At 49.1% G+C, this 22,447-nt stretch overlaps 1 protein-coding gene across 1 annotated transcript; it reads left to right on the top strand.

Annotated features, from left to right (window-relative positions):
* Positions 1-825: 825 nt before the first annotated feature.
* Positions 826-15,314, top strand: Slc1a5 (solute carrier family 1 member 5). The gene is made up of 10 exons (XM_075990716.1): positions 826-1,999; positions 5,212-5,254; positions 5,916-5,957; positions 6,332-6,379; positions 6,474-6,521; positions 8,039-8,199; positions 11,444-11,677; positions 13,248-13,442; positions 13,528-13,662; positions 14,695-15,314. The coding sequence occupies exons 1-10, from the start codon at positions 1,437-1,439 to the stop codon at positions 14,927-14,929; spliced, it is 1,704 nt and encodes a 567-aa protein (XP_075846831.1). The 5' UTR covers positions 826-1,436; the 3' UTR covers positions 14,930-15,314.
* The last annotated feature ends 7,133 nt before the right edge of the window (positions 15,315-22,447 follow it).

The raw sequence follows: 22,447 nt of genomic DNA, 5'->3' as shown, positions 1-22,447 counted from the left end.
TCTCTGTAAAACAGACCTGGCTATCCTGGAACTGGCTCTGTAGACAAGGCTGACTTTGAACTCACAGAGATTTGCCTGCCTCTGCTTCCCCATTGCTGGGATTAAAGGAGTGTGACACTCAGCCCTTTTTTACTCAGTACTTTTTTTAAAAAGAATATTTATTTATTTATTATGTATACAATATTCAGTTTGTGTGTATGCCTGCAGGCCAGAAGAGGGCACCAGACCTCATTACAGATGGTTGTGAGCCACCATGTGGTTGCTGAGAATTGAACTCAGGACCTTTGGAAGAACAGTCAGTGCTCTTAACCGCTGAGCCATCTCTCCAGCCCCCCTAAAGTACTTTTTAAATGGAGAGGAGTGTCCAGGCCTGTAATCCCAGGATTTGAGAGGTTGAGGCAAGAACACTTCAAAGTCAGCCTGGGCAACGTGAAAGCCTGTCTGAAAAATAAAAACAAAACCAAAAACTGCAAAAAAGGAAACTAACCTTTCAATGTCTAGGCACCTGCCATTTCAAGAGGTCCGGCTGTTTTATCCACTACAGTCCACAGATAAGAGTTCTTTAGCAGGAGATGCATGTAAGTGGGTGTGGGTTGGTATAACTTCCCAACGACCCGCCCCTTCCTCTCTGGCCACGCCCCCTCCCCTGCCCCACCCCTTCTAGGCATTGTTATTCAGCCTTGGTTGGGTGACCAGCCCCTCTTTGATCTTGGTCCAGTCCCTCGCTCACCACCTGGCGCCGAATGCTCCGTAACCAATCAGCGCTCGCGGACTGGCCTCCGCCTTCTCAAGCCCCGCCCTCCGTCTTTAATCCTAATCGCTTCCGTCCAGCAGCCTCAGAGCCACGCGGCGCGGCCTGGGAGGTGTTTTCTACGCTTTTTGGCGCCACTTTCCACATCCTCGGGCCGCTGCCTATTTGCATTTGAGAATTTGATTTCCTCTCCAGGACCCGTGACCCTCAGTCTACTCCTCCTAGGACTCCAGTACGCACCGCAGGGACCGAGAACCAGGCGCCCTAGCCCTGGGATCCCGGATCCCTGTCTACCGGAGTCAGGCATCCGGATCTCCGCCACCTGGATTGAGTTTCTTGAAGACCTCGGCCACTTGGGCGGCCTCAAGCCTTTCCCGGAATCGAAGATCCCCACGTCCTGGTCTGAAGAGTTGCCTCTCCTCCCCACCACCACACCAAAAGAAAAAAAAGAAAAAAGAAAACCAACCCAGACACTCTCAGCTCCCAGTTTTCGGTGATCCGACATCACCAGGAAAAGTAAAGGGGTCTCGGCGCACAGCCCAGAGAGATTAGGATAAGCCAGCCTCCGAGAGCCTGTGGACACACAACTTCAAGGACCCCTGCAAAGTTCCAGCCTCGACTCTCCGTCCCGAAAACATTGCACCTAGTCTCTAGGCGCGTAAGGAACCCCCAGTTGCGGCTCAGCATGGCGGTGGATCCCCCCAAGGCCGACCCCAAAGGGGTCATGGCGGTGGATTCCACCGCGAACGGTGCGGTGCTGGGCTCCAGAGAGGACCAAGGCGCGAAAGCAGGTGGTTGCTGCCGTTCCTGGGACCAGGTGCGCCGCTGCCTTCGCGCCAACCTGCTGGTGTTGCTCACGGTGGCGGCGGTGGTGGCCGGCGTGGTGATAGGGCTGGGGGTCTTGGCGGCCGGCGGTGCTGAAGCGCTGGGCCCGGCGCGCTTGACCGCCTTCGCCTTCCCGGGAGAACTGCTGCTGCGTCTGCTGAAGATGATCATCCTGCCGCTCGTGGTGTGCAGCCTGATCGGAGGTGCGGCCAGCCTGGACCCTAGCGCGCTCGGCCGTGTGGGCGCCTGGGCGCTGCTCTTTTTCCTGGTTACCACACTGCTCGCGTCTGGGCTCGGCGTGGCCTTGGCTTTGGTGCTGAAGCCGGGCGCCTCCTTTACCGCTATCAACGGCTCAGTCGGAGACACCGGTGTCCACAGTGGACCCACCAAGGAGGTGCTGGATTCCTTCTTGGATCTCGTGAGGTGTGTTCCCGCAGGGGATTGGGGTGGGAAGGGTCCGGTGCTAGTGACAACGGTGGTACGAGGGAGGAAGGACTCTTTTCTGAGTCTCTGTTGCTCAGGATGACCCTGAACTCACGGCAGTCTTCCTGCTCTGCCCTCTCGAGTGCAGGGATCACGCGTGCGTGCCACCACTAATGGTGGGACTTTAGATTCCTCCAGAGTGGTGCACGCCTTCTAGGATCTAGGAAAACCCAAGGTAATGTTAACAGGACCTTGGAAGGGTGAATTTTTACGGAAGTTACCTAAATTTGGGGGCAGGTCTAGACTTGGAGGACTTTTAGAGGAAGAAAAAAGAGTAACCCTTCCTAATTTTGTTGTTTTTGGAGACAGGTTACAGGGTCTCATACATCCAAACATGGCCTTGAACTCCTAATCTTCTGTCTCCACCTCCCAAGTGACTGGGATAACAGGGCTTCATTTTGCTTACTGAAAACAAAGTCTGCTACATAGCTCAGGCTGCTCTCCCAGCAGTCCTGCCTCAGCCTCCTTCCTCCCCTTGCACGGTGAGTCTAGAGAGATACAAGGTCTAAGGAAAAGAGCCAGAGCCAAGCCCCCTCCTAAAGAATGAAGGTCTGCCGCTCCATAAAAGAACAGCTGTGCAGACTATTGGGAGGGGGCTTTTGGGTGGTGAAGGGCATAGAGATGGGGCTCCTGCACAAAGATTTGGACCCGAGGTATGAGACCTTTGTACTTCTCTGTCAAGACTTCCAATGTGGGTGTGAGGGGCTTCCTGATTTTCAGATAAGTGTCCTCCCACGTCACCCAGACACAGCTTGCTCACTCTAACCCCTGGCAGCCAGCCAGCCTTCCGCTGCGGCCTTTCTGTCTTTACCATCTCACTTCCTCCTGCACGCTCCTTCAGTGCCTCCCCCAACGTGGGGAGTGATTCTTATCCCTCCAGGGTCCTCCCCACTTCGGAGGACTCTAGATTCCGGGTCCACGTGGCCTCCTCATGAGGCCCTCTGATTCAATGTCTTCAGATTGGGGACTTCCTGGAAGGAAAAGCTGAGGGGCGGGGGGGAAAAAGTGAGTCAGAAAACAGAGCATCCTCTATTTCTGGGTCAGAGTAGGGAGTAGGGGCTGAGATGGAGGACTGGGCTCTGCTTGTCCATACTTCGTGTGCCTCCTGGCTGGTGGAGATTAGCTGGTTCCTGGGCCCTGCCCTGGTGGCGAGCAGGCACACCCACCTTCAGGCTGTTTGTTATGAACGGAGCCTTTCCCTCCCTCCCAAGCTCAAAGCAGCTGGACGCTTGGCTGGCTGGCCACCCTCAGTCTTAGCCAAGAACACCTCACGACCAGCTGGCATACAGGTAAACGGGCACACAGAAGCACACATACAGGGGACTAGGCACTCCACATTTTTATTATTATTTTATGTGTATGAATGGCCTGCCGGCGTGTGTGCTGTGCACCACATGAGCGTGGTTACTGGATTCCCTAGGACTGTAGTTACAGGTGGTGGTGAGCTGCCACGTGCCACTTTGTTGTTTCTCTTCTGCGTGGCCCTGGCTGTCCTGGAACTCGCTCTGTAGACCAGGTGACCTCAGACTCAGAGATCTGCCTGCCTCTGTCTCTGGAGAGCTGGGATTAAAGGCTGTGCACCATCACTTACAGCCCAGTTTGGAGCCACTTTCCATGATGTCACTAGCCACGTAAAAGCTTTAAGCCCATGTTCTAAAGGGCAGGTCAAGCCAGACGTGGTGACCCACGCCTCTTAAGACCCAACACTGGTGAGGTGGAGGCAAGAGAACCAGGAGTTATAGGTCTCCCTGGGCTATGATAGATTCTCTCTCACCATCCCCACCAAAAAAAGGACAAACAAGAATCCCACCTATCACTTCCATGGGCAAGTTTCTTGCCTTTCTGTGCCTCAATATTTCCCTTTTTTTTGTTTTTTTTTGTTGTTGTTTGTTTGTTTTTGTTTTTGGTGTGTGTGTGTTTATGGGTTTTGAGAAGGGGTCACCCTGTGTAGCCTTCTCTCAGCAGCAATTCCCATGCCTGCACCACACACCTGCCGTCCCCTTCAGTTCAAAAGGAGTTGGTGATGTAAAACAGTAGCTGTGCCACCTGGCATATGGCAAACACCCGCCACACACAAGTGGCCATGCAAGGACAGATGCATATTCATGACCGGAACAACCATCCCTTGTCACCAGATCTTAACCGCTCACTGCCACGATTCCGACCCACCAGCCTGCCCCTTAGGGATTGCCCGGTCCTCAGCCCTCCAGGAAGTAGCTGATGCAAGACTCCCGTCTGGTTAAATGATTTTAGGGGGTGGAGCTGAGGCCTGGTGTTACCCAAAACCTCTCTCTCTCAAAAGCCCAGGTTTTGTTTTTTTGTTTTTTAATTTTATTTCTAAGCCACAATCCCTTGGTTCTGAAACACCAGCTTCCTGGGGCCAGAAGAGGCTAGTTGAGACTCCCACATCCTGGTGGTTGGTTGGTGGTGCCGGACTCAGTTATCCCTTCAGCTGCTCTAGGCTGAAGTATCACAGGTCTGAGTCAGTCTGGGCTTACACAATTTAAAGCCAGTTTGGATAACTTAGCAAGACTCTGTCTCAAAAAATAAAAAGAGGGCTGAGAATGTAGTTCAGTGGTAGGGTATTCAAAGGTCCTTGGTTTCCATCTCTATTATGGCAAAAATAAAATAAAAGGATGTGGGGAGTGTGTGACTCAGGGGCTCAGGGTACTTTTGTTGCCAAGCCTGATGACCTGGGTTTGATCTCTGAGACGCACACAACAGATGGAGAAAACTGATGCCCGCGCACATGAGAGCAGTGGGGGCACACGTGCGCCTCCCCCCAGTAAATAAATGTTTATGGCCTGGCAAGGTGGCCCACACCTTTTATCCCAGTGCAATGGCAGAGGGAGGTGGATCTCTGAGTTCGAGGCCAGCCAGGTTTACCCAGTAAGATATTATCTAGAAAAAAAAATTGTACACAGGATGGGGGTGTATGTTAGAATCTTTATTGTAATCCTAGTACTTTGGAGGTAGATACAGGAGAATCAGAAGTTTAAGGTCACCTTCAGGTGCATATTAAGTTTGAGGCCAGCCAGGGCTACATGAACACTTCCTTAAATAATCAAGACCAAGAGATTCCTGTCCCTCTCCTGCCTGCCCCCTCCCCACCCTCCCACGACAGTACCTAACAACAACGTCTATTTCTACAGGAATATTTTCCCCTCCAATCTGGTGTCTGCTGCATTCCGCTCAGTGAGTCCTCTGGGGTATACTAAGGGACTGGGGATGGGGGGGGGAGGAAAACGGGGCTTTGGGGTTGCCACGGAGACTCACCCAATGAGATGGGGGCGGTTTGCTGGCTAGACAGCAGGTAGAACAGAAAGCAGACAGGAAGGGCTTGCTGTGGGTGCCTGAGAACCTGGGTTTGATTCCCGGAACACAGTTGTCCTCTGCCCTCCAAACACACTGGGTTGGGGGGCAATGGGGAACATGCACATGTTGGGTACACACACACACTAAATTAAATTTTAAAAAGAAAGAAGTGAGAATGTGGGAGAGGCTTGGTGGAGGCTGTAATACTAGCTCCGGGAGGCTGAGGTAAGGGAGAGGATTGAGAGTTGAGACTACACAAGGAGACACTGTCGTAATAAATGAAATTGAGCAGGACAGCCCTTACCTATAATCCCAGTACTTGGGAAGTGGGTGGGGAGGAGTCAGGAGCTCAGAGTTATCCTTGGCTACATAGGGAGTTAGGGATCAGCCTGGGTCACAAGAGACCCTGTCTTTGAAAAGATAAAGGGAGGGAGGAACGAGGGATGCCCGTGCCCAGTTTGTGGCTTTGTTCCCAGGATGGTGTGTAGCAGCTTTGGTGACAATTGACAGTGGTTTTTTTTTTTCCCCGCCCCATCTGCAGTATGCTACCTCGTACGTAACCACTAACACATCTGCAATCCAGGTGAGCCAAAGGGTCGGGGTCCTATAGAGCCTTGCCACAGGTCCAGGGTAGCTTTTCAGTTTTGCCACCCTCCTTGCCCTCTGTCTTGTGAATCTGCATTCCTTGAGACTGGGGTGTGGTTCCATCGGTAGAGTGCCTACCTGGTATGTGTGAGCGAAGCCCCGGGTTTCATTTGCCAGCCCTGCATAAGCCATGGTGGCACACACCTGAGTCATCGTTGGCTGCATAGGGAGTTCTAGGCCAGCATGGGCTACAAGAGACTCTCTCAAAAGAGGGGCTGGTGGAGCAGCTATTGGGCATTGCTGTCCCCAGTATGGTACCTGGGAGCCATACTGACACTTGACCTGGCACTAATCTTCCAACTTTGTCTACAGCAAGATGCCCCCTGTATACAAAGCAAGATCTACGAAGCCATGGTCCAGGTGAGCAGGGAAAGGCATTGCTGTCCCCAGCACGGGACCGGGGAGCCATGCTGACCCTTATACATGGCACTGATCTTTCCATCCCTGTCTACAGCAAGCCGTACCCTGTACAAAAAGAGAGATCAACGCAACCATGGTCCAGGTGAGTGGGGCAAGGGCTGAGGAGGCCACACCACAGGCCCATTGTATTGTGGCTTTCCATTCTGCCTCCCACACTTTGCTGCTTTGAGTCCCCTCCCCCCCAAAAAAAGCATAGTGTGAAATTTGATTTAAAGTCTGCTTTCCTTTGAGCTGGGGATATAGCTCAGTGGGTGGAGCGTTTGTTTAGTGTGAATGTGACCAGTCCCAGGGTTGGTCCCTAGCGCCATGTAAACCAGGAGTGGTGGTGCCTACCTGTGATTCCACATTAGGGATGTGGGGGCGGGAGGGTCAAAAGTTCAGGGTTATCTCTATACATATGGAATTCAGAGGCCAGCTTGGATTATAAGAGACCCCATGAAATTCCATAGTTCTATATCTACTGAGGTTTGTTCCCCAATTGCTAGGCAGTCCCCCAGCAGTGCCCCATCCCCAGCTCCTCACTCTTTCCCTACCTGATCCCATCCTCCCTTCCACCTGTCCACAGTGCCAATCTTACCCTCTCCGTCGCCCAGAATCCCCAGTGCTCATGTCCCCCTTTCCTCTAGAACGTTGACTTTCTCCGCCTCCTCAGCTTCATCTTGAAACTTCGTCCGCCTAGTTCATAGTTGGCCAGAGTGGGTAGATTTCTTCTTGTTCTCTGAGTGCTCAATTTACACTCATTTCTAGGTCCTTTCCAGAACCTTTTATTGCTTTTAAAAATTGTGCGCGTGTGTATGTGTGAGAGGGCACATGCCAGGGTGCTCATGTGGAGGTCAGAGGACAGCTTGTGGGACTTGGTTCTTCCTTCCACCATGTAGCTTCTTCCTGGAGTCAGGTCTGGTGCACTGAGCTATTGTGATATCCCCACTTTATTTTAAAGACTGATTGGTGTGTGTTGTCAAGCACAGAGGTTCACAGAGGAGTTGATCCCTTGGGACTGGAGTTAGGGGTGTTTGCAGGACATCCGCCTTATGATCTGAATACTGGGACCTAAATTCCATCCCAGCCCCAGCTACTCCCAGCTGGCACCTCCTCTCAGTTCCAGTCTTGCTTGAGTACCCTTTTAATTTGCTTTCTATTGTGAGAAACATCGTGACCAAAAGCAACATGGGAAGGAAAGGGTTTGTTTTCCCTTAGCTCTATACAGTCCATCATGAGGGGACTCGGGGCAGGACCTGGAGGCAGAACGGAAGCAGGGACCGAGGAGAAATATTGCTTACTGACTTGCTCCCATGGCTTGCTCAGCCTACTTTCTTATGGAATCCAGAATCACATGCCCAGGGGTGGCAGCACCTACCATTGAGCTGGTCCCTCCCACATCAATTATTAATCAAGAAAATGCTGTACAGATTGGCCTACAGGCCAGTCTGATAGAGGCTTTGTCTCAACTGGGGTTCCCAGATGAGTCCAGCTTGTGTAAAGCTGATAAAAAATAACTAGGGCTGGTTAGTTCCAGCCCCACCCCCTCTGGGTGACCTTGGCAGGGCCTAGGACAAGTGGCTGTGTAGATTGTTAATGCTCTCTGTTCCTTTCCCACAGCTGGGATGTGAGGTAGAGAGCATGAACATCTTGGGCCTGGTGGTGTTCGCTATCATCTTTGGTGTGGCCCTGAGGAAGCTGGGGCCTGATGGTGAACTGCTCATTCGTGTCTTCAACTCCTTCAATGATGCCACCATGGTCCTGGTCTCCTGGATTATGTGGTAGGTGGTGGGCACAAGGGGTGAACATGTCTGTTGTATGATCTGGGGGAGCCTCCCAATGTGCCTCAGTTTCTCCATCTATAAAATGGTGACCATCCTGTATTTCATGACTGCTAGGATTGATACATTTGCCTTCTTGATCTTACTAAAAGGTGATAGAAGAGAGCCAAACTCATATACCACAGCCTCCCATTTTATAACATGGCTCCTTTTGAATTAAGTCTCTGAAAGAGTGCCTGCCTTACCCTGTTGTCATAGAAACATAGGAAAAGAGGTTGATTGGGGGCCATGGTCTCGCTCAGCTTGTCTACAGCTGCCAAGAGCACCTGCATCCCATCCCCTGTGTCGGGCTCCTAACTAGTGAGCACCCACTGATGGGAGGGCTGCACTTTGGTTTTCGTTAAATGACTTCAGGAAATGAAAGCAAAAACCACACGCAGATGCCTCTGGTTTCCCGCCTTGTCCATCTGGTCTCACATTGACTCTGCCCACCTGGCCTGGATCTAAAGATCAGAAATTGAGAGAAAAGACAAGATGGCTACTTAAAAAAAAAAAAACAAAAAAAACCCAGCAGGCTGGAGAGACGGCTCAGAGGTTAAGAGCATTGCCTGCTCTTCCAAAGGTCCTGAGTTCAATTCCCAGCAACCACATGGTGGCTCACAACCATCTGTAATGGGGTCTGGTGCCCTCTTCTGACCTGCAGGCATACACACAGATAGACTATTGTATACATAATAAATAAATAAATATTAAAAAAACAACAACAACAAAAACGAACAAATAGAAAAACTACCTAGACACACTCTGGAGGCAGAGACAGGTTGATCTCTGAGTTTGAGGCCAGCCTGGTATACAAAGCAAGTTCCAGGACAGCCAGGACTGTTATACATAGAAACCCTGTCTCCAAAAACTAAAACAAAACTAAACCCATAACACAGATGTTTTCTGGGACTGGGGAGAGTGCTCAGTGGTGAAGGGCTGGCAGCTCTTCCAGAAGATGGGGTTCAAGCAACCAGAATCCACAGGGTGGCTTGTGAATATCTCTGACTCTAATTCCAGGGGATCCTTTGTCCCCCTCTGGCCTGCATGGTCACTATACCCATGTGGTGCTCAGACATACATACAAGCGAAACCTCCTTACACATAAAAATGAATCTTTAAGAAAAGTAACTTTCCGGTGGCTGGAGAAATGGCTTAGGGATTAAGAACACTCATTGCTCTTCCAGAGGACCCAAGTTTGATTTCCAGCACCCACTTGGTGGCTCACAACCATTTGTAACTCCACCTCCAGGAGATCAGACCCCCTCTAATGGCATTTTAGGGTACCAGCTATGTGCATGATGAATGGAATACCTTCAGGTAAAACACTCATACACATAAAATAAAAAAAGAAAAATTTTAGACAGGCATGATGGTACATGCCTTTAATCTCAGTACTCAGAAGGCAGAGGCAAGCAGATGGATCTTTGTGGGTTTAAGGCTAGCCTGTTCTACATAGCCAGTACCAGAGCAGACAAGCAAACCAGTGAGACAATATCTTAAAAAACAAAACAAGCTGGGCAGAGGTGCTGCACACTTTTAATTCCAGCACTTGACTGAGCTACACCCCCAGCCTTCTCTGGGGAGGGGGTTCTGGGCTCTACTGCTGAGCCAAGTCCACACTCCTAGTATGTATTGATCAGTAAGATCACTGCGCTGGAGTAGTGAAGAGATGATGTGGGTGAGGACAGCTTCTAAGATAGCTTGGTTTCCTGCGCTGCTGCTGCCTGTTCCCAGCTGTGTGCTCTCTCTTGTTAGAACTTCCCTGTGCCCCGGATTTTCTCTGTAGACAGTGGGGCCTGTGACAGCTGCTTCAGAGGTCACCAAAGAGTCAATACATGAACTGTTCTTAGGACAGTGGCTGGTCTGTCCCATGCTCAGAGTAAACAATGGCAAATATTTATTTAAGCATTTGCGCTTATAAAATTTCTGGGCAAGTCTGAGTGGCTAGCACTTGGCCAACTGGCCCTCCATAGTTGCACAGGTGACTGGGGACTGGTGTCTTTCTTTGTGCAATGGAAAAAGCACTGAGAAAACAGTCAGCCGTGGCAGCTAGGCAGGAGGGTATTGGGAAGCCTAGCCAGCAGCAGGTGTACTTTGGGGTCTTTGCTGTAGGAGACGGGGATGGTTGTTGAACCAGAAGTAGGACTGTGTACAAATACGTTCCAGCAAGTGTCTCACTTCATCCTGTAGCAATTCTGTAAGTTAGTAGTATTACGTTGTCTGCTTGGTGTTTGTTTTATTTTGTGGTGAAGACTAAAAACAGGACTTTGAGCTATCACTGAGCCACACCCCCATCCCCTCACTGGGGGATTCTAGGCAGGGGCTCTACCACTGAGCCACACCCCCATCCCCTCACTGGGGGATCCTAGGCAGGGGCTCTACTACTGAGCCACACCTGTCAGCCCTCTTTAATTTTTGAGATAGGGTTTTGTGTCCTTGAACTTTTTTTTTTTTTAAGAATTTTATGTGTGTGTTTGTTTGGCCTGCATATATGGTATCTGTGCACCATGTGAATTTGGATCCTGTGGAAGTCAGAAGAGAACACCAGATCCCTTGGAACTGGAATTCTAGACCGTTATGAGCCACCATGTGGGTTCTGGAAACCGAACCTGAATCCTGTGGAAAAGCAGCCAGTGTTCTTAACTGCTGAGCCATCTTCTCCAACCCCTGGCCTTGTTGTTTTGATTCTTATAACTTAATTAATACCTAAGTGGGATGACAGCTTTGTAGTCCGTTTTATACGCATGTTCAGTGTTAGCTCTACTAGCTGTGACTGACATGCTTGTAATAGGAACTCCCTAGTGGGCTGTCAGTCAGCCAGGATCAAAAGCTCGGGGCATGTGGCAAATGACACAGACCTGGGGGTTCGCGTCACCCAGTCAGGCCCTTTTCTTTTCTGTTCCTTGAATGTGTTTCTGGCGGCAGCTGCTTTAACAAGCAAACCCAGAAAGAAAATGACTCAGAGTGCTGAGTACTTCATTGTCAGGTCTACGTCCAAGGTCGCTGCTCTGGCTGCTGTGGAGCACACCCTGGCTTTTATCTCACAGCCATGCTACCTTCAAAGGGAAAAGGCACGTCTATAGGTAGCTGGGTCTCCCCAGGCCAGACGTGGGCGACTCCAGACTTCAGCTGAAGTGCTGAGCACAGGACTTGGCTGTGAGTCCTGTGATCGGCAGCCGTAACCTGTCTCTGTGATGATCAGGTACGCCCCTGTGGGCATCTTGTTCCTGGTGGCCAGCAAGATTGTGGAGATGAAAGATGTCCGCCAACTCTTCATCCGCCTCGGCAAATACATCCTGTGCTGCCTTCTGGGCCATGCCATCCACGGGCTCCTGGTTCTGCCCCTCATCTACTTCATCTTCACCCGCAAGAACCCCTATCGGTTTCTGTGGGGCATCATGACTCCTTTGGCCACAGCTTTTGGGACCTCTTCTAGGTGAGGCCTGTTACCAGTTGTAACCAAGGGACCTGGGAGTGGGTATCAGGGTTTGACCTGTGAAGTACTGTGATTGGGGTCATTTGTGTTTTATGTGTATCAGCATTTTACCTGCATGTATGTCTGCAGTGGGTATGGTGCCTGCAGAAGCAAGAAGAGGGTGTTTGATTCCCCTGGGACTGTAGTTACAGCCCTAAGCTGCCTTGTGGATGTTGACAAATGAACCCCGGTCTTCTAGAAGAGCAGCCAATGTTCTTAACTGCTGTACCACCTCTCCGGACCCCTTCATCAGCTATTTGGGGTCCTGGATTCATTCCACTGCCCTTGAAAGAAATGAGAGAACTCCTTAGACTTCTTTCTCGTTTTTTCTTCTGTCTCTTGTGCCATATATGTGTGGGTGTGTGTAATCAGAGAACATCCGCTTTGATTTTCCCGTGTGCTCAGGCTAGCTGGCCTTCAAGTTGCTGGGATCCCCACCTCCCGTAGGGGTGCTACACAGACATTTGTACTGTGTGATTTGTTGTTGTTGTTGTTTTACATAGAAATGGGGAATTGAACTCTGATCTTTATGTCTGTACAACTACAGCCATTTCCTTAGCAGCCTCCCCCCTTTTGAAACAAAAAACCAAAACAACAAAGACATTTATTCTCATGTGTATTTGTACATCTGTGGAGATCTGAGGACAACTTGAAGGAACGGGTCCTTTTTCCTACACTAGGCGTTGAACTCAGGAGTGTCATGCTTAGCAGCAAAAACCTTTACCCTTAGTCAGCACCCCTTTCTCTTTTTGTGGTGCTTTGAATTGAAACCACGACCTTGAGCATGCCAGGGATAAGCCTTCCCCAGAGAGTCACACCCATGACCCCTAACTGGAGGAATCTAGCCACGTGCTTAACCACTGACCTACATTCCAGCCCTCTTTATTTTTATGAGACAAGGTCTCACTATGTTAGCCCAGGCTGCTTTCGAACTTGGAATCCATGCTGGGTGTGGCGGTGCTTTAATCCCACCACCTGGGAGTCAGTGGCAGGTCCATCTCTATTTGAAGCCAGCCTGTCTGGTCTACAAAGCAAGTTCCAGGCCAGCTGCAGCTGCACAGTGAGAGACCCTGTCTCAGAGAGAGGGAGAAAAACAAAAAACAAAAAAAACCCACAGACACACAAAGAAACTTGGTTCTCAGCCTCCCAGGTGTTGAGGTTACAAACCTGTGTCACTACATGCAGCTTCTTGTGGGTGTTTGCGGCCTTCCGCACACAGGCAGAAAGACAAGACAGGTCTAGAGGGTGCATGCGAGACCTTAGTCCTCCCATGCATAGCATGCTATACTCCAAGTACTGTTCAGGATCCCTCTGTTTCGTAGGACGCTGGGTGCCAGCTTTGGGAAGAGAAGGGCATTGGAGAGCTAGAAGATCCTTCGGATGTTGGAGGAAAGGGAGTTTGGGCAGGTGGTCAGGGTCTTCCGATGATGTGGGTGGGGCTGAATTGTAGTGACAACCTCAGCTTGGGAGTGGGCTTAGCCCTTGTGGTCCAGCAGTGCTCCTCCAGGCTCACCCTGATACCCCCCACCAGCTCTGCCACATTGCCTCTGATGATGAAGTGTGTAGAGGAGAAGAACGGCGTGGCCAAACACATCAGCCGGTTCATCCTGCCCATCGGCGCCACGGTCAACATGGACGGGGCGGCCCTGTTCCAGTGTGTGGCCGCGGTGTTCATTGCTCAGCTGAATGGCGTGTCCCTTGACTTCGTGAAGATCATCACCATCTTGTGAGTGCAGCAGAGCTGTGACAGAAGCCCCGCCCCCCTCCTTCCCATCCCGGATGCAGCTCTCTCACTTCTCTTCCCTCCCCAGGGTCACAGCTACAGCATCCAGTGTGGGGGCGGCAGGCATCCCTGCAGGGGGTGTCCTCACACTCGCCATCATCTTAGAAGCTGTCAGTCTCCCTGTGAAGGACATCTCCTTGATCTTGGCCGTGGACTGGCTAGTGTGAGTGGGGCCTTGGGAGTTTGGGGGGCGGGGCTGGGGAGTATCCTGGGAAAGAGGATAAGGACTTCTGAGCACAGGAAGAAAGACATGAGGCAGGTCTAGAGGGAGCATGTGGGGGCCCTAATCCTTATGTTCTTGTGGTGGTGCACACCTTTAATCCCAGTACTCGGGAGGCAGAGGCAGGTGGATCTCTGAGTTCAAGTCCAGCCTGTTCTAAAGAGAGTTACAGGATGGCCAAGGCTGCAAAGCGAAACCTTGTCTCAAAAAAACAAAACAAAAATAATGATAATAATTTATGTATTATTGTGTGTACATGATAGGGGATGAGATATGTTTCATGATATGGTTGGTTTTGCTCCGTTCACTTTTTGTGTGGATTCTGGAACTCATTCTCAAGCTTCCAGTCTTACAACAAGCACTTTTATCTTGCATCATCCTTCTGCTTCAGACTTCAGGGTACTAGAAATACATGTGTGAGCCACTGTGCTTGGCTACTGTGCTTGGCCAACCTTTGGGGTTTCATAAGGAACCCCAGAAAAGCAATGAGCCATCGTACTTTGCAATCGTGACTCCTAGGACAGGCGGACATGCAGCTTAAGCTCAGTCTGTCATAAACTTGTGATCTTAATCCTCGTGTGTCTCAATTTCCCCATCTGTACAATGGGAAGAGAGTGAGGTACACGCTGCACAAGTCTGAGGCCCTGAATTTGCATCCCTAACACCCGTGTACACCCTGGGCCTGACAGACAGCTAGCTCATTGGCCAGCTAATCTGCCCGACTGATCGTGTTCAAAAAATAAGGATGTCAGGTGTGGTGGTGCCTGCCTTTAAATTCCAGCACTCAGGAGGCAGAGGGAGGGAGGCGAATCTCTGCATTTGAAGCCAGCCTGGTCTACATAGTGAGTTCCGGGACAGCTATGTAGAGAGACCCCATGGAACAGCTTTCCTAGTGCAAGAAGACAGGCTGCCTGGGCCCTGGCCTCCTGCCTCCTCTCCCTGCCCTCTCACTTTGTCATTGCTTGTGCCCTTTAGGGACAGGTCCTGTACCATCCTCAATGTGGAAGGTGACGCGTTTGGGGCAGGACTGCTTCAAAGTTATGTGGATTGTACCAAGACGCCAAGCTCTGAGCCTGAATTGATCCAGGTGAAGAACGAAATGCCTCTGAATCCACTGCCCCTCACCACAGAGGAGGGGAACCCCCTTCTCAAACAGTACCGGGGACCCGCCGGGGACGCCGCCTCCTGTGAAAAGGAGTCTGTCATGTGAATTTCAGGACTTCATATGCTTTGGCATCGCATTGGAAGTGGGGATAATGAAGGCTGGAGAAACAGGCTGGTGTGGACTCTGATGGACTGTTTACACAGTCCGTGAGCTCTAGGGGTCCCTCCTCCTTCCTGCAGTGGGTATTGGGAACCTCCTTGCTGGGGTGTATGTGCTTTATATGAACGTGTCCACAGATCTGCCCCCCATCCTGGTTCCTTCTTTGCCACCCATGTCACCCATCCGGCCTACCTGTCTACCGCATAGAGTTCTCTGTCCTTTGAAGACAAATGCATTGTGATGTAGTGGCCGTAGGGGTGTGTGTGTGTGTGTGTGTGTGTGTGTGTGTGTGTGTGTGTGTGTGTGTATGCATGTGTGTGAGTTCTCTGACCTTCCCAAGTCTCTCCATGACAACAAGCACTTACCCGCAAGTCCTGAGGGGAAGCCAAAGATAAATATTGTCACTCCAGAGCACATTTTTTTAGCAATAAAATGGTGTCGAGTGTATGGGATGAGGTGTTCTAAGAATCTGGCTAGTACCAGGTGTGCCGCACTCATCTGCAGTCCCAGCATTTGGGAAGCAGGTTCCAGGTTCTTACCTGGGAAAGGACACAGGAAGAAGAATCAGGAGCTAAAGGCCAGCCTGGACTATGACACTGCCTCAAGAAAATAAATAAATTTTTAGCTAGACATAGTGACACACTATGAATCCTAGCAACTCACATCTGTCTGTCACCCCAGTTCCAGGGAATCGGATCCCTCACGGGACATATATGCAGGAAAAACACCAATGCATAAATTTATTTTAAAAGTATATTTTGACTAAACACACTGAGCATTTCAATGCCAAAGACAAGTTTAGGCTTCACTGAACTCCAGCGATCATGTAGCCGGGGAGATGGTTTAGAGGGTGTAGGAACCTGTTGCAAAGACAGGAACCTGAGTTTCGTCCCTAGGACCTACCAGGCGAAAGGACAGAACACATTCCTGCAAGCCACACATCATCCCAATGTGTATACACAAATACTATGTAAAATACCTATTAAAGGGGGCTTAAGAGAACTGGCTGCTCTTCAGAGAACTGGTTCCATCTCCAGCACCCACATGGCAGCTCACAACTGTAAGGGGTAGAAAGGCTCAACCATCCATACCTCCCTAGGGGATCAGATGTCCTCTTCTGACCTTCATGGGTTCCAAGCGCTCCTGTGGTGCACATGCAATCATGAAGGCAAGGCATTCTTTACATATATTGCCTTATGTATAAAGGAATCAGTTTAAACATGTAACTGGGGCTGGAGAGATGGCTGCTGCTCTTCTAGAGGGTCTAGATTCCATGCATAGCTACACAGGATGGTTCATAACCGTCGGTCACTCCAGTTCCAGACAATGTGAGCTTGGTCCCTGGATCCCAGTGAAGGCGGGAGAGAACCAGCTTCACAAAGTTCTCTTCTGATCTCCACACAGCTATAGTTTTTTTTGTTTTTTTTTTTCGAGACAGGGTTTCTCTGGTTTTGGAGCCTGTCCTGGAACTCCCTTTGTAGACCAGGCTGGCCTTGAACTCACAGAGATCTGCCTGCCTCTGCCTCCCGAGTGCTGGGATTACAGGCGCGCACCACCACCGCCCGGCTTATAGTATTTTTTTAAAATATTCTTGAGACAAGGTTTCACTGTGTACGCCTGACTGACTTTGAGCTCAGAGATCCACCTGCCTCTCTCCTGAATGATGGAATTAAAGGCAAGCACCACTATACTTAAAATTTTGTTGTTTAAAATCACCATTGATCCTGGCTTGCTGACAGTGGTACTACAGCCTCTTGCGTAAAATGAATAATGTATTACCTTTGGGGAAATGAGTGAGCCTGTGCTTATAAAAATCAGTGCATTTTGTTCTCTCTGTGTTCTACTTACAAATCTTGTACAGGGCCTGGGTGTGTGGCCCAGTGGTAGAGCCCCTGCCCAGAATCCCCCAGTGAGGGGCTGGGGTGTGGCTCAGTGGTAGAGCCCCTGCCCAGAATCCCCCAGTGAGGGGCTGGGGTGTGGCCCAGTGGTAGAGCCCCTGCCCAGAATCCCCCAGTGAGGGGCTGGGGTCATGGATCAGTGGTAGAGCCATTCTAATATGCAAAGGTTGTTGGCTTCATCCCCAGCATTGGGGATGTGATCATGTACAATTTTTGGAAAGTTCATACACCCCTGTGACTTCCTGCTACTCTCACTATCCAAATATTTCCCATAGAATAATTGGCTCTTTCTTTTTAGAATTCTTCTCTTCCTTCCTTCCTTCCTTCCTTCCTTCCTTCCTTCCTTCCTTCCTTCCTTCCTTCTGTCTTCCTCTCTCTCTCTCTTTTGAGACAGGGTCTCTCTAGGTAGCCCTGGCTGGTCTTGAACTAGCAGAGATCCTCCTGTTTTTGTTCCTGGATACCGGGATAAAGGTGTTGCCACCAAGCCTGGTTTAGGATTGTTTTTTCTTTTTAACAGGTTTTGCCTGCATATATATCTGTGTGCTGTGTGTGTGTGTGTGTGTGTGTGTGTGTGTGTGTGTGTGTGGTGTCTGTAGAGGCCAAAAGAAGGTAACAAATCCCCTAGAACTGGAGTCATTGTGAGCCACCATGTGGGTGCTGAGAATTGAATCCCAATCATCTGGAAGAGCAGCCAGTGCCCTTAAATGCTGAGCCATCTGTAATGCTAGGTCATTCTTGGTTTTTCAAGACAGGGTTTCTCTGTGTGGCTTTCAAGCCTGTCCTGGAACTCACTCTGTAGACCAGGCTGGCCTCGAACTCACAGAGATCTGCCTGTCTCTGCTTCCCTAGTACTGGGATTAAAGGTGTGCACCACCACTGCCTGGCCTTGTTTTAGGATTTTTGAGGTAGGGTTTCCTATGTATCCCAGGCAGACCTCAAACAAAGCAATCCTTCTGCCTTAGCATCTCCTAGTGGTGGAATTAATGGTACTGACCAGTCACCTGACTTTGATTGGCTCTTTTATTCTTTCTCTTGGAAACCCCAAATCTGCTATGTCACTTAGAATCTTGCTGTGTTTCGGGGATACTCACCTTTTTAACCCATGCTGGCCTGAAGCTCTGGATCCTATGGCCTCAGCCTTGAGTGCCTGGATTACAGGTGTGTGCCATATGCCCAGCTGTGCTGCTGTTAAGGCTGTGTGTGTGCAGGCTGTGAGCTCTGCTGCAGTCTGGCACCTGTTTCAATGGGGTCCTGATCTTGAGTCTAGCGTGTTAGACACAGCTGCTGTCCTTCCTGTTGTAGGTCACTGTTGATTTATTCCATTTCCCTGGATCTTCTGCCAACCTGGGTCTTAGGATGGAGGAATCTTTGTGTGTGTATATGTGTGCTTTTTCAAGACAGGGTTTCTCTGTGGTACAGCTCTGGCTATCCTGGAACACACTTTGTAGACCAGGCTGGCCTCAAACTCAGAGATCTGCCTGCCTCTGCCTCCCATGTGCTGGGTTTAAAGGCATGCGCCACCACCGCCCAGCTAGGATGGAGGAGTCTTGAGTCTCTTCAGCATGATTTTGGTTGTTACTCCCCACGGTTCATTATGGTTCATACCTGATTCCATGCCCCATCCTGTGGTATACACAAACATTACTAATGAGTTTGATGTTGGGTCCTTATGAACCTGGGCTTTTTAAATGCTCTCTGTTATGTCCTACCCCTTACTGTGTTGTAATGAAAGCGTAAGAGCATTTTAACAGAGCTGGGTGTATGCGCCTGTAATCCCAGCACGTGGGAGGCAGAAGGATCCCCAGTATACGGGTACCCAGGGCTACAAAGCGAGAGCTACTGAAATAAATGCTAGCACTTGGAAGACTGAGCCAGGAGGATTGCTGTGAGTTTGAGGACAGCCTTGGCTATAGAGTTAGACTCTGTCTCAAAACAAAATGAAAAAACAAAAACCAAAAGGCATGGGAAAGGGGGTGTGTGACTGGAGAGATGGCTCAGTGATTAAGAACACTGCTGCTCTTGTATAGGACTCGGGTTTGGTTCCCAGCACCCACAGTGCAGCTCACAGACACCAGTGAATCCAGTTCCAAGAGAGCTGCCTCTATTCTGGCCTCCATAGGCACCACACTCACATACAGTGCACATACATACACATAAGCAAAACACCCACACACATAAAATCTTAATAAGGCCAAAATAACCTAGGGCCAGTGAAATGGCTGAGTGGGTTCTGGCACTTACTGCCAAGACCGATAATCTGAGTTCAGTCCCCAGGATCCACAGAATGAAGGAGAGAACCAACTCCTGCATACTGTCCTCTGACCACAACCTACCCCCCAGCTTACTCAGGAGAGAGAGAGAGAATACACACATGGCAGTACATGCCTATAATTCCAGTACTGGAGGGGGTAGGAATGCTAGGCCTCACATAGTGAGTTCTAGGCCAGCCTATGCTACATCAGACCTTGCCTCAGAAGAGGCTCTCCCGATTGAACTGTTCCCCATATGTCCACAAGAGGGCATCAGTTCCCACTTCTGGGAGCTCCCATTCCCAGCTCAGAGGTGTTCTACAGACAGATGCTCCTCATAGCCCAGGAGACCTTACAGCACCCCCCTTCAGTAACTTCTGTAGCCTACCTAGTCCACCCATCCACCCACACTCACTCCAGTCACACCGGTCGGTCTCTCTCTTTGTTCCGTTTGGTTTTGGAGACAAGGTCTCACTCCATAGTCCTGGCTAGCCTGGAACTCCAGGTCCTAGCCTTCCTCCAGCTTTTGTTAGTTCTTAATTTTTTTTCTTCTGAGACAGGGTTTCTCTGTAGCTTTGGACCCTGTCCTGGAACTAGCTCTTCTAGACCAGGCTGGCCTCAAACTCACAGAGATCCGCCTGCCTCTGCCTCCCGAGTGCTGGGAGTGCACACCACTACCGCCCGGCTTTCTTTAATTTTTTTTTTTCAGAAGCCAGTCGGTGGTGATGCAAGCCTTTAATGCCAGCACTCAGGAGACAGAGGCAGGGAAGCAGTAAGATCTCTGTGAGTTTGAGGCCAGCGTGGGCTACAAAGTGAGTTGCAGGAACAGCTAAGGCTACACAGAGAAACTCTGTCGCGAAAAACAAAAAACAAAACAAAACAACTATATATATATATATATATATATATATATATATATACATATATATATATATATATATATATGATGTGTGTAGGTATATGTGGCATGTGCATGCAGATACGTGTGTAATGTATGTGTGAGTGTGTCAATTTTATCCCCCACTATGTGTGGTCTGGGGGTCGAACTCAGGCTTCGTGGCAAGCACTCTGACCCAGTCTTGCCTAAACTAGTTATTTCTTGCTCATGCCAGGCTGCCTCTTGCTCCAGAGTCCTTTCTCTGGCTGTTCCTTCCCCTAGACACCTTTGACCCAAATCCCTACTTGGATCTTTCTTCAGCTCTTTTGAATCTTTTCTCAACTGTCACCTCAGCAAGGTCTTCTCTCAGGAAATTTAATCCAGTCCCCATCCCAGTTCTGTGCATCACTTACTCACCCATCACCTTCTCTAGTTACTTAGTTTTTGTTTTAATTTTTATACTTAATTATTGATTTCTGCGCATGTGGCATGCATGCAGAGGTCAAAGGACAAATCCCATTTCTCTCCTTCAGGTCCTGTTTTGGTTTGGTTTTTGAGACAGGGTCTTGCTTTGTCACCTAGCTGAGAACTCAACATATAGTCCAGGCTGGCCTTGATTTTTATTTTAATTTTTTTTCCCCACGAGACAAATAAGGCAAGAAAAGTCAATATTCAGCAAGTAGATAAAAACAATGAAACACGACAGACTCACAGACAACACGGCTGCCCACACAGAACCTCTCTCCAAATGTTCAGAAATAATCCAGTAGAATCAAGAAACAAAGCCCAGGCAGTTCCACAAGCTATAACACAAATATACAAAAATCCATTTCATTAATATACATGGCAAAAACACATGAACCAATAAAAATAATCCACAATAGCATAAAATGCAAACTCATACAAATAAATATGTATTATTTGCATGTGGAAAATCTACAAAATGGATAAAGAAAATTTAAAAGATATGAAAAAGGCTTGGAAACATTTTCAAATTTCAGTTTCTCAATATTTCTGAGATATTAGTTCTAGCCAAATTGGCCAACTGATTCAATGCAATCCCTGTCAAAATCCCATCAGATATATCTTTGAAGAAACTGGGACGCTGATTGTGAAATTTATATAGAAAAGTAAAAGGCATCTGCTAACTTGTATGATTATGATAAAGAAGAAAGTTAATGAGGGCTTATATTACATGACTTCATGATTCTTTCAGATTAACTAAGCTAGCAATAGAGGTCGGCAGACTTGAGAGGTCATTATCAGGGACGCTTAGTTTCCACAGAGCTTAACAGTTGAACAATTGCCCGTGTTGCTTTTTAAAATGTAGCCTTGCTCATAAGACTTCAGGGCCTCTCTGTTCTTCAGGAACAAGTGCAGACTCTTCATTGTGGCTTTTGAGGTCCTCATCTCTGCACATTCACCCTACCACATCCGTCATCACCTGTGCCTCCTCCAATCTCCCTCCATCATCCTGCGTAGCCCACTCTGCCTGCTACTCAGGGTCCAGTCTCCAGCTGATGGCCTGGAATTTTCTATATAGCTGGGGTTGCCCTTGAGTTCCTGCTGCTTCTGCCTCTACCTCCTTAGTGCTGGGGGTTGGACCTAAGGCCTTCTGCATGCTAAGCAAACCCACTGCCGCTCTATGGCTGACTATAGTCCCAGCAAAGGCTAGTCATTTTTAATGTGTAAATGTGTGCTCCCCACACCCCGCCCCACCCGTTCTTGATACCCCAGGAGGTCGATACTGGTACCCACTAAATTAGTAGATCCAGATGTGTTGGAAAATGTTCTGGCAGGCCTTGGCCAAGTGTCTAATGAAAGCTGCTTCCCTTGTTTTACATGGGTGTTGTATTTCCTGGAACATCCAGAGGTAGTTAGAGCCTCACAGAGGCCTTGTGTTTACAATGGTGACTTCATGTGGGGCTTAGGTCAACAGTATTTCTGCCTGCAAGGAAGGCTAACATTTAATTGGTCTGATCTGAATGTATAGATTATTAAAATGTAGAAATAATTCCTCTTCTGGCTGGTAATTAACTGGTAAGTAGTAAACTTACATATTCTTTATTAATTTCCTGGGGGAGAAATGAATGTTTCTTCACCATGTGGGAGCCTCAGGCTCTCAGGCTTGGCCGCAAGTTTTTACCTGCTGCACCTTCTAGCTGCCATCATCATCTCATCATTTTTTTTTTAAAGATTTATTTATTTATTTATTATCTATATAGTGTTTTTTTGTATGTATGTATGCTTGCAGGCCAGAAGAGGGCACCAGATCTCATTACAGATGGCTGTAAGCCACCATGTGGTTGCTGGGAATTGAACTCAGGACCTCTGGAAGAGCAGTCAGTGCTCTTAACCTCTGAGCCATCTCTCCAGCCCCATCTCATCATTTTATTGTGTGACCTCAGGATATCCCTCAACAGTTTCTTTACCCAGCCAA

This window comes from Microtus pennsylvanicus, chromosome 1 (genome assembly GCF_037038515.1).
Source record: "Microtus pennsylvanicus isolate mMicPen1 chromosome 1, mMicPen1.hap1, whole genome shotgun sequence".
Classification (NCBI taxonomy): Eukaryota; Metazoa; Chordata; class Mammalia; order Rodentia; family Cricetidae; genus Microtus; species Microtus pennsylvanicus.
Note: the sequence above shows the minus strand (reverse complement) of the source record. Positions and strands in the feature narration are given on the sequence as shown.